General features: G+C 42.5%; 1 protein-coding gene across 3 annotated transcripts in view; it reads left to right on the top strand.

The window, feature by feature from the left end:
• LOC135919257 (spectrin beta chain-like) overlaps positions 1-12,286 on the top strand; it is a 236,561-nt gene that overhangs the window by 177,729 nt on the left and 46,546 nt on the right. For all 3 annotated transcript variants that reach the window (XM_065452967.2, XM_065452970.2, XM_065452968.2), the window contains exons 31-41: positions 314-437; positions 1,046-1,192; positions 1,727-1,990; positions 3,049-3,179; positions 4,440-4,626; positions 5,858-6,058; positions 7,181-7,297; positions 8,221-8,334; positions 9,982-10,164; positions 10,826-10,971; positions 11,672-11,903. In XM_065452967.2, coding sequence (XP_065309039.1) covers positions 314-437; positions 1,046-1,192; positions 1,727-1,990; positions 3,049-3,179; positions 4,440-4,626; positions 5,858-6,058; positions 7,181-7,297; positions 8,221-8,334; positions 9,982-10,164; positions 10,826-10,971; positions 11,672-11,903 — 1,846 coding nt within the window. The remainder of the gene's footprint in view (positions 1-313; positions 438-1,045; positions 1,193-1,726; positions 1,991-3,048; positions 3,180-4,439; positions 4,627-5,857; positions 6,059-7,180; positions 7,298-8,220; positions 8,335-9,981; positions 10,165-10,825; positions 10,972-11,671; positions 11,904-12,286) is intronic.

Raw genomic sequence — 12,286 nt, 5'->3', positions numbered from 1 at the left:
GTATTGCTTGATCTTTGGTGTGATATGTAGCATTTTCTGTTTTGTACATTATATATTGTGCATACATGTTCTTCATGTAAACAAAGAAAGATTACGTCAGATTCATTAGCTATATATAGTGTAGCTTGTAACTGCCTTGATTGTATTTCTCTGGTTTATTTATGCTGAGCTACACCTTTACGGTGTCATGTTACATTTTTCCGTCTCTCTTTAGAACTAACATAAAAGCTATATAACATTATACTGCCTTCCTGGGCAATTACGTAATCATGAATAAACAAATGACCATAATCTCTTAAACCTCTCTCATTAGGATCGACAAGCGACGCAACCAGGTTGTCGCGAACCGCCAAGCAGTGAAGGACAAGGCTTACAAACGCAAAGAACTCCTGGAAGAGTCGAGGGTGTACCACGAATTCAAAGCAGAATCAGCTGAGGTAAGATGACAGATTGCAATTAGCAGAATTGTAATACATATGGCAAGAACAGAATTGAGTGATCATGGAGGCATGCTTTCGCTTTATTTTGTTTATCATTCATTACATACCATGCGTTACAATTTAACACGCTCTGGAATCAATAATCTGTTGTGCTCTGTTATACTAGTTGGGTAGTTCAATTGACTGCTTTTGAGTTAAACTAATTAGAAATAGTGTAATGAGAAGTCCTGTTTGCACCTTTCCTTAATGAGGGATATTGACATGCATGTCGAGTGCACGTTTCTGTTCTGCCAAATCATAGAAGGTCAGAAATACAAGTAACATAAATTTGGTAGCTGTTTAACAAGGACGTTTGAAGTAGGTGTGGACATTTGATACAATCTTCAACGTAGGTCCTCTACATGCTTAACCAAAACAAGCCTTGAAAGGCACTAGGAACACATCAACCAAAACACATTTTCAGCACATGTGCCATTGTGTTGAATTTTGCCTTAAAGCAAATGTTTAAGTGTTCCGTCTGCTGATGCCAGCTTCCACGAAGAGCCATGCTGCTTCAGCAAAGCGCCAGCATGAAATCTGATAGTTGTTGACCTTTTGACCGCCAGATGTCTAGCTGGATTCAAGACAAGCTCAAAATGGCAGCTGACGACTCCTACCGTGACCTGACCAACCTGGAACGCAAGCTTCAGAAGCACGAGGCCTTCGAAGCCGAGCTCAAGGCCAATGAGGCTAGGCTCCACGACATCAATGCGGTTGGTGCTTGCTTTCCGTTTTGCAATACTCTGTTGATGTTAAACACAAGCTTGTGTGCTGCTTCTGGTTAGACCAAACAGACTTCAAATGGTCTGTTTTGTTTGCTGTGAGATCGGTTTTTGCAACGTTTGCTTAGTGGGGAAGCATGTGAAAGTATGCTTGACAACTTTTGGCTGCTGAAGCTTGTTTGTTTCTGAATAATTGAATTTCTTTGAATTGAGGAAAGTACTGTCAAAACAGAAAGCACTTGGCAACAGACTGAATTGAGCACCCACTTATTCCCTTGTAATCTGTACTGGAGCCGTATTCTCCATCAATCATATTTGGAGATACCTTCCCCTTAGTGTGTTGTAACGGCCAACATAGCATCTCACTTAAATGATGGGTGTCCTGCTTACTGGGTCAGCCAGTTGGCGTCGGCTAAAAGTGTTTTCTTCGAAAGTGACTGATTTGAGAATACAACCCCTGCAGTGAATTTCACGCCTGTATGTGGGAGTGCCCGGAGGGACAACTGTTTTTGTGACTCTCTGCAGAATGGCCAAAGCCTGATTGCTGGTAAGCACTATGCATCCGATGACGTCCGGAGTGTACTGGATTACCTGGACGAGCAGTGGCAGGAGCTGTGCCGGCGGTCCAACGAGCGTGGCCAGTGCCTCCGCCAGGCGTCGGCACAGCGGGCGCACAACAGGGCGCTTGAGGATGCCCGCGTGAAACTGGACGAGCTGGAAGCTGCCCTGGCGTCGCGCGACCTCGGTCATGACCTGCGAAGTGTCAAGGAGCTTCTCAAACGCCACCAGGTGGGCGCAGGCTGAGTTTTTCTCCTGCATTAATAGCTTTACGTTGAAGTGGGATTCAACGCATGTAGCTGTTGTCCACTGAGTACGAGGTCACTAATTACTCAGTCTAAATTGAGGTCAGCAAAAGTTTGCCCATTGAATTGGGCCTTGACAATTCCCCTTAAAGTTTGATTTGGTTCGGTTTGACTTACTGATGCACACTTATTAACCCCCTAAGCATTTTGTACGAGCTGAGCTTGTCAATGCAATCCTGTTCAATTTTGCTTTGGATGAACTCGGCATGTTCATGTAGTTTTTCTTCTACTACATAGACAGCTGCAGTGCCAGTGTTTGAAATTCATGGTTATGCCAGTGTTTGAAATCCATGGTTATTTCACTTTTTTTTTACTACATAGGTATCAAAATGTTTCAGCTGTGTTGATTCAGCCCTCGTGTACTAGAACATAGATGGAAGGACTTTGTCAGTGCTGAAAGGCAGCATTTTCGGAATTGCATGCTTACTGTGCCTTTTTCATCAGGTCTGACGGTACCATTTGTGTAAAGGCCAAATACATATATTGCACAGTGGATAGGTAAAATGAGGTTCTCGCACTTAAAGCACAAAGAAAATTGTTTGGAGAAGCTTTGGAAGGGTTTGCGATGGAGTGAAGCTTGAAAATTAGCCATAACATAAGAAAGCAATGTAAGGTCACTTTTGGTCAAAATAACAAAACACCTGAGGGGTTTTAAAGAAGTTTGCACAAGAAGACTTCAGCCAATAGCTGAAGTCAGTGGGTGGATTCTGACATGTAGTGATGGCTAGGTCTGTGGTGTTGGGATGGTTTGCCCACGGCATTGAAAGTGGGTGGATTCTGACATGTAGTGATGGCTAGGTCTGTGATGTTGGGATGGTTTGCCCACGGCATTGAAATGATCATAAGGATAGAAATTAATCATGGCACACATGTTTTGACATATTTCGTACTACACAGGAAATGTTTGTCATGTAAAATTGAGGCAGCAGTGTTGGGTTTTTGTTGTTTCCGAGGGACGGAATGAAAGGTCATGGTTTCTTGCAGGCGCTCGAAGCTGAGTTGACGACCTGGGAAGCGAAAGTGTTGGACCTGGTTCAGTTTGGTAAAGCCATGGCCGACAAGGGTCATTTTGACGCCTCCAACATTTTGAAGGCTACTCGCATAATCAGTGACCGGTAAGATCCCACTTTATTTTTCCTTGTATGCTGGTAATGAGAACCGGCAGTCAATCAAGAAATAATCTAAGATGAACCATCATGTTTGTGCAACCTAAGTAACTGTCTTTTCGGTGAAAAACATCTGATGATAGTTGTTGTGACTGGCTCATCTAAATATTGTGAGAGAAATGTGTGAATAAACGTGACCTAATTATCAACGTCGCTTAGAGATTGAGTTGAATGCAGTACACTTCTGCTAATTAGACTCCAGTTAAATTTTTGTCTCGTATATGAGATCATTACCAGGGCCTAGTACACGTTTCTTAATTATGACTGCTCACGGGCACACCGTGTACCGAACAGTGTAGAAAAATCATCCGTGTTTTGGGAAAGCTAGCCAAAAGGAAGGCGGTAGAATTTCAAAAACTCCAGTGGGCATTTAAAGCCATCAAAAGAGTTGTGGTCTGTCTGAACCTCTGAAGGCCTGCCAGTAAACTTAGTAGGCGTCTTGGTGCTTCTGTGACTGGAGATGGCACATGTGCGTATCTAAATTAAGGAGCACGTGCTAAGTCCCGTAACAGTGGCACCTTATTTTCGCTTGGCACGCTTCACTGCATAACATGGTTGTATTGCGGTGAAGCTAACTTAATTGGCAAGCACTGGCGTGAAAATCAACGGCATGTTTGTTGTGTCTTTTTTTTTTTCCTCTGTTCATATCCATAGGGCTTTGCCGGGACTAAGAGAGCAGTTAGAATTGCCCATCAATTCGAATTAGGAGACTTTGAATTATCGGAATTTCACTGTATTTAGCTGCGCACTAAAGAACACCCAGGGACCGAAATTAATCCAGAGATTTTTGCTAGGGCATTTTTCATGACAGTGTGCTGCTTTGAGGCATTAAACCCCATAACTAGATTCTTTTTATTTGAATAGTAAATAGACTATTACACCCATCTGTGTCTCTGCCCTTTACCCCTCTTATCCTTAAAAAGAAGAAATGCAGAAAAGAACTAGGAAATAATTTTAAAAGGTATTCTTTAAGGAAAGAAATATATAACATTTACTTTATGTAGCAGTTAACCACACAAGTTAACGACATTGTGAAAATTCCCTTTGGGTTTGTATATTTCTCAATATGTATGAAGGAAACACCATTGGTTATAAAGCGGACACAACAAATTATAAATTATGGCAGTTGGTGAAACTCTTTGGAGAATTATGCTCTTTCCAACTTCGTGCTTCCATTTCGTTTCGTCTGCTTTTGTCTTCACCCTGCAGATTCGGTCAGTTGCGTGAGCCCGCAGAAGAGCGCCGGAAACAGCTGGAAGAGTCGCTCAAGCTGCACCAGTTCAACTTCGACGTGGACACCGAGAAACAGTGGATCACCGAGCACCTGTCGGCTGCATCATCACTTGACCTGGGCCAGAACCTCATCGATGCCCAGAACCTCTTCAAGAAGCACCAGGTAAATTACGTCACACCGCTCCTTTGACAGCTTTTTTTTTTCATTTATGCCTGTTGTAAGCCATGGACCCTCCTAACTTAAGTACGTGTAGCAGGAAGAGGTGTTTGTTTATTTATTCATTTATATTCTTTGGCCAGGGGGTTTGGGTAGGACAGGGGGTCACACTATAGCGTTTCCCACTAAAATAACTAGAGGCAACTCTGGCAATGTGATCATTCAACCATCATGGGGATGATGGTTGGTATATGAATTTGTCTTATCTTTGTGCTTATGGCTTCAGACATTCTTGTAGATTCATTTAATACACTTTATCTGCCTTCATTGGCCTAAATTTCAAAGTAGTCTATACTTTCTTTAAATGCAGAAGGTAATAAGGCTCTGCAAACATGCATAATCGCCGATAATTACAGCGGTTCCACTTGTTCATGAGTCCGCGGTGCAATGGTTTCAATATCGGGCTTCTGCGCTGGAGGTCCTGTGTTCGAATCGTGTTGTACCAACCACGATTACTATGCTGGCTGAAACACCCTGCTGGCAGCTACCGTAGGCGCTAGTGTCAGAGTTCCTTCTATAGTAATTATTGCATAGAACTCTATGGGGCACACTGTCTTTCGACAGTGGGGCCAGCAGCAGTATTCTTTCTTCCTTGTTCCACTATAAAGTGAAATAAACAACCAACTACTTATAATACTGAGTCAGAAATAGAAACATACCACAGCATATCAGCGGTGTCACTTAGGAGAATGTGAGAACATCCTTCTGCCAGTAGCAGCAGGTGTCCTTCCTTGCCTCAAACCAATAGTAAGGTTGTCATAGGAACAAGTCATAAGAGCAAGTCATAGGGGCAAGTCACAGGAACAAGTCATAGAAGCAAGTCATAGAAGCAAGTCATAGAAGCAAGTCATAGGAGCAAGTCGTAGGAGCAAGTCACAGGAACAAGTCACAGGAACAAGTCACAGGAACAAGTCACAGGAACAAGTCTCAGGAACAAGTCATAGGAACAAGCCAGAGGAGCAAGTCAGAGAAACAAGTGATAGGAACAAGTCATGTGAACAAACCACTACAAAAACCAAGCAGAGAAATAGCTACTGCAGTCAACGTTTTCACTGAAGGCCGGCTTTGATTGCTGTTTATGATTTTTTTCCATGCTGTCGCCTCTAGTGGTCTTTGCTGGGTCCAGCAGATTCGTGAACAAACAAATGCACAAACTGCTCGTCCCTTCTCTTTCCAGAAACTGGAACGGGAGGTGCAGGGCCACCAGGCGATGGTAGACAAGACGCTGGCCGCCGGCGACGCGCTGGTCAAGCAGCGCCACTTTGCGGCTGCATCCGTCAAGGACAAGTGCCACGAGCTGGTCGCCTGCTGGAACCTGCTGCTCTCCGAGTGCAGCAAGCGCCGCAAGAAGCTGGAACTGCAACTCAAGGCGCAGACGGTGCGTGCTCGTTAAGTTTTCACTGGCGCTGCTGCAGGCATTAAAAATTAAAGACATGTTTTTTGCTGCAATTGAACACTCACAAAAGGAAGACACACAAAGACAACACGGGTGGTGTCTTTCTTTTGTGAGTGTTCAATTTCAGCAAAAAACATGTCTTTTAGCAAGCACCAACTAGGCCAACAAGCAGTTTTGTTGAAACATTAGAAATGAAATCCGAGCTAGCCGTATGTTCCAGGTCTTTCTCTCCCCTTTATGTTGCGTCTTGTTAGGTTAGGTTATAGCCACTTGCTTAGCTAATCTTGAGAATGTTTGCTATCACAGTGTATAAGTGCCAAGTCGTGTTGTGCGTACCATGTGCTTTGTGAACTGTGGTTTAAATTTTTTAGTTTTCCAGGTTTTAAATTATGCTTTCTTTTTGTTTTCTCCCTGGGGGTACCTTGTGGCCTTGATTACAATAAACCTTAAAATGATACTTGATGCCAGTAATGGTAATTTGACTGTAAAGACATTGTTATTTTTCTTTACAATTTTTGAACTTAACAAATCAAAGGTACCTTTCCAGCCTCTCTATTGCACTATATTACTATGATTGAGTGTTTTCTCATTAGGTCAGGTGGATTGAGGTTATGGTTGGAGCATTTTATTTGCGCTCTTAGAATTGCAAGAAGTAAAAAAAAAAGCGTGCAAGCTATGTAGTAAATTTGACCTTTCTTTAGCTCCTCCTGAATTCTCAAAACCAGTGCACGTAGTCCCATATGCCTGACAATGTGGCATACTTTTTTTGCACTTGCTATATCATTCTTATTTTACTGCAGGCTTATGAGTAATGTAGGACAAACTCTAAATTTGACCAGCTGCCATGTTCATGTGGTAATTGACTGGCCAACATGCCCGTTTATTTCCATTTTTTTCTTTTTTTTTTACAGCTGTTTCCTCCTTGCTCTTAAATGTTTGTGGGGCTTTTCTTGAAGATCTTCAGTCATAGCTTTGCTAACAGCACCTGGAAACACAAATCCAGAGATTAGCTTCCATGCTGTGTGATGATGATGAATTTATGTTAATTTTGTATTCATACATTGTGTTTTAATGCAACATGATGCCTGTTTTGCTGTTGTTTAGTTCTACTCTGAAGTGAACGAGATTGAGGCTTGGATGAATGAGAAGAAGAGCGTTCTGACCAGCACCGACTTCGGTCGCGACGAAGATGCCGCTGTGAAACTTCTCACCAAGCAAAAGGTCTGTATTATATTCTTGTGTGGTTTCACTGTCAGTCATACAAGCCAATTGAATTGTTTATGAATTGAATTAAAAAGAAAGAAAAAAATTGAGGCACAAATTATCCTTGGTGATTATGTCATGCGAAGCATTTCTGAAACATATAAAAGACGCACATGTGTGCAAAGATTGGCGACAATGGTGTGACAACGACTACATGATGATCAGGTGATGATGACGCTGGAGTGACGAATATGGTCATCAAATGCATCACCAGCCACCACAGGCCACCTTAATTTGCACTATATCCAATGTTTGTTTGCGCTATGTTCGGTGGCTTTTCGAGCTGCAGCATCTCCGGGATCGGTCCACATTTTTCAGAGACAAAATTGGCACGTCCTTGCGCGTGACCTTACTCTCACCTTGGCTTGGATTGGCAAAGAAATGCTTTGCATTCAAGAAGAGAACAAAAGAGACGTTTGCTGGGAGAAATAGGTTGGGTATAATGGCACTGTTAGAAAATTTTAACATATCAGTTAGCTATTCAAGCATTCACAGTTGATTTCTTTGCATGCTCAATAAACCAGAGTTAGTAAACCAGCAGCATAATAAATTGGGCTAGTTAGTTATCTATGACTTGTAGAAAACAGCACACAAGCCTTTGTTTTTGTCCACTAGTGTGCTGTAGCCTTCAAGTCATAACTGAGTTCATTATTAATCACTTAAAAATAAATTTCGTTATAGGAACCTCAGGTTGGTTAGTAATGATTACCAGTGTGTGAGAAGACTGGAAAGAAAAGGCACTTGAAAGTACCATTGCTTTTGTTGACTTTTGACTTTATTTGAAGTTCAGTAGTAGTTTGTCTTGTCTTCAAATTACATTCTTAGTTGCATACAGCCTGACTTCAAACATGACTGACTGCCTTTAAAAAATTGTGTTCCAGGCCCTGGAACTTGAGATTGATACCTATTCCGGCCTTGTGGTGGAGATGACCCACCAGGGGCAGGCCATGATTGACCAAAACCATCCCGACTCCAAGATAATTGCCAACCAGATGGTAAGTTTCCCCCTTTTTTTTCTTTTTTTTTTTAACTTAAGGCAGCTCTGCCTACCTAGGCGCCAGCTTGTTGTCCCTGACAGGCCTACAGAAAGAGCATTCATTTAGTTGTCTTGCGCCTTTATCGACATTTTTTCACATGATGCTGCATATGATGTTGTGGCTTCTTCTAGCCTTGGTTCATATGAAATTGAAACTGCCTATAACATGCATAAGCACTGACAAAGACAAGCTCCTTTGTCAAAACATAGGCTCTCCAGACTGAGGCTTCCCTTATTCCACCGCTGTTATCACTTCAGGACTCCATCTTTCTGTGAAGCACGTCATGTTTATTTTGCACATACGTATATGAAGTAATTCAATTTTCTGATAAGGCAATGGATTCAAATAGATCTTAGTGTAACATGAAAGTACAACCAAGCTTAAACAAATTGGTGGAAAAATTGAAGATGCAGCTTTTGCACACAGTACATTTTTCACAAACTGCACCAATATAGACCAAAGCATTCGGCAAAATGTACTAAGCAAATGTGTTGCAATCATGCTATCAGTATCATGGAGACCAAATTTCTGTGAGATTATAGGCAGGAAAATATATTAGCAAAAGTTCTGTTGCTCTGTATTATCCAAGACAAATTAAACATGAATTGGGAAGTCTTAATCTGAACAGTCCATTGAAACCTTGCGAGTGAGGCTTTGCTCTACTACCACTCCACTTGCCAAAGGTGTGAGCTTTGAACTAACAGTACAAGCCAGAATTGTGCCTACATTTGCACGAAGTGGTAAAATTTGAAATGAAAGACTGTTTTAGTTAGCATTAACTTGCTAGTGTTTCGTTTGCCTAAAATAATACAGCGGGAAAAATCATTCACCCAACGGCATGGATCTCATTCATGGCAATGGTAGCCACTCTTGACCTGGAGCAAGATGTCTGCTGAGGTTAGCATGGTTAAAAATGGTTTTACATCTTCATTTATCTGGACACATTCTCCAGGTTCAACAACTGCTGCGTCTCTTAGATCCTGTGTTGACGAACAATGTACGAAACAAGGGAAGCCCTAGCCTGGAGCCAACCTTTCGACAAGGGGACGTGTTATGGCAAGACGTCACTGCGAGGTCGAGGACGAGGAAATTGCGCCTCTGCATACTTCGCGCGCTCAGGACACAGTGGCATGCAAAAAAAAATCTGGGCATCTCGGCATCAGCAGTAGCGATGTACTGGCTGGTTGTCTGTTCAGCTCAAACAGAGGCTTACTAAACATGTGGGACTCAATTCACCTCAAGCATTCCCACAGTGTTTTATCTTCATCAGTTCAAAGACAGATCCAATTTGTCATCATCTTGTCAGTGTGAAGATAAGTGGGTATGTTTTGGTATGGCATCTTCGTCAGGACAAAAACAAATCCTCTTGTTGCAGCGCTGACTCTGCAGGCTGCGGTTTCCTCGTTTCATACGCTGTAAATGAGCGTGAGTCTGAAACCTCATGGGAGCCCTTTGCCTAATTTGGATTACATCCTAAGTTGAAGCGTGAGCCACTGTCTAACACATTGGGCACTGCATTCACGTATTACAAGCTGTCAGAACAGAGAACATGAACCATGAAACCAGGAACGCCCTCACACCTTTAATGTTCCCAAACTTGCGCAGCAAACGGTGAATCAGGAGATCAAGAACCTGCAGAAGCTGTCGACCGTGAGGCGACAGAAGCTCATGGAGGCCAAGCACACGCATGAGTTCTTCAGGGAGAGCGATGACCTCCAGGACTGGATCAACGAGCAGACACAGGCTGCCCTCTCGGAGGACTACGGAAAGGACTACGAACACCTCCTGGTATGGCTCTACTAGCATTCTCTCTGCAGAAGCACATAATGGATAGGCAGTGCGTAACCTGTCTACACTGTCTGTGGTACACTCCGTTTGAGAACACGGGTGACAGACTGAGCTCTTGGGAAAGCTTAACAGTCTAGGATCCTTGTTCAGTTGTCTTAGGTTCAGTTTGTTGCAGTGTTGTTAACTTAGCAAGTACCTGGTCACTTTAATGACACCTTTGTCTTTTGAAGGGTTGACTTGAGTACAATTACACGTCATAATTGAATGCAGCGTCACGAATGACTTCATGGTGTTATAGTTACAATCATTTTCTGCTTTCAGTTACAGGCTGTCATTAGTAATAACAGCCTGTAACTGAACAGTATTGATGTGTAATAACCTATAATGCATGTAATTGTGGTCCAATAACAGCATATAGCAGATAATAAAATTTGGTTTGGATTCTGGTTGTTGACCTTATGCCATTGTTGTTGCTGTCATCAGCTCAGCTACAGCTGTTTTGTCTGGCACTTTAAATCATTCCTTTGAGCAGCCTTCTCCAAGTTTTCTTAAGTTTCACTTGAGCACTGCATAAGTTGTCGCAGTTATTGCGTATGTCACAGCTTGTATGAAGTGTAGGCATCTTCTTCTCTTTTTAAAATTTCTTTCTTGCATGGCGCAGCTTCTGCAAGCCAAGTTCGAAGACCTGAAGCTTGTCGTGGACACCGGGAAGGACAGGCTCGACCAGTGCATCGACCTTGGTCAGCGCCTGATTGCGGCCGACGTAGCCCGTTCTGGAGAGATCGAAAAGTGCTTGGAGCACCTTGAGTGAGTTTCTCTTACTTACGTGTCATTTTCTTTCTAGATTTCTTTATTACGTTTGATGCTGTAACATACCCTTTTAACATATTTCTTTTTCTTTAAGTGAACAAGACATCAAAAATGGCCAGTGTAAGGGTGCATCAATTAAAACAAGTCTTCTTATCATATTTAGTGTTACCTATTATGAACAGAATTGCCATGGATGAACTGTTCAATTGCATCTATTATGATCTTTAGCCACTTTTTTTTTATTCTAACCCTACAAAGACTCTTCAAAAGTTTTCTTTGTTAAACTAAAGAACTAGGTTTGCTAGTCATTGTGATGGTATTTCATTGTACTTTACTGAATCTTGTCTGCCAGCCTAATCAATGTTCACTCAATGGTTCTTGTTTTCCTACTCCTTATCACCTCCCTCCCTCTCCCTTTTTTATATAACCTTCCAGAAACATAAGAGCTCTGTTAGTTGGTTTGAATACTAGGTTTAGGTATTTTGATAGTATGTCATTGTAGCTTGATGTGTCTTGTCTGGCAGTTTTATTGATGCTCATTCAGTGGTTGCTATCAGAGCCCTCTTTTTTTTTCCTGGTCATACAGAAGTAATTCAGGAGCTTTACTTGCTAACTGAAAAGACTAGGTTTGCTAGTCGTTGGAATGAGCTGTGGTTGCAGTGTCCCGTCACTGATGCTCAACTTTTGTTTTATACAGCTACCTGATGCAAGCCTTGAGTGAAGCTATGCAAGCTCGGGAACAGAAGCTCCAGGCGGCTGGCGAAATCCACCGCTTCAACCGAGACGTTGCTGACGCGCTGAGCCGAATTCAGGAGAAGTACACTGCTATTCCGGAAGAACTCGGGAAAGACCTGCAAGCGACCCAGAGCCTTGTTAGGAGGCAGGAAGGCTTCGAAAATGACCTGGTTGCCCTTGAAGCACAACTACAGGTTAGACAATGTGATTTAATATTAGTGCAACTGTGTTATTAAACACCAATATAGTACAGAACTGAGTGGCATGGTGATCATATGATATCTGCTATAGTGAGTTGCTATGGTGCATCACTGACTATGGGTGTGTCCCAATTCCGGCTAGCATCGGCGAGTCTACAGAGACAGCTAATAACACAGCTTGTAGTCCAAGCAATAGAACATGCCTGGAACCATGAGAAGACATCACTGCGATGTGATGCCCCCTCGCGCTGACAAGGAAAAGCACATATCATAGCTTTGCATGAGCAAATGTATGAAAAACTCAATGTTAGCTTACATTAAGCGCGTGAGAAAGTGCGGCTTCGTTTTCCTGGGAGAAGATGGCCTTGCCATTGAGT

This window comes from Dermacentor albipictus, chromosome 7 (genome assembly GCF_038994185.2).
Source record: "Dermacentor albipictus isolate Rhodes 1998 colony chromosome 7, USDA_Dalb.pri_finalv2, whole genome shotgun sequence".
Classification (NCBI taxonomy): Eukaryota; Metazoa; Arthropoda; class Arachnida; order Ixodida; family Ixodidae; genus Dermacentor; species Dermacentor albipictus.
The sequence above is the reverse complement of the archived record's forward strand: the minus strand, read 5'-3'. Positions and strand labels throughout refer to the sequence as shown.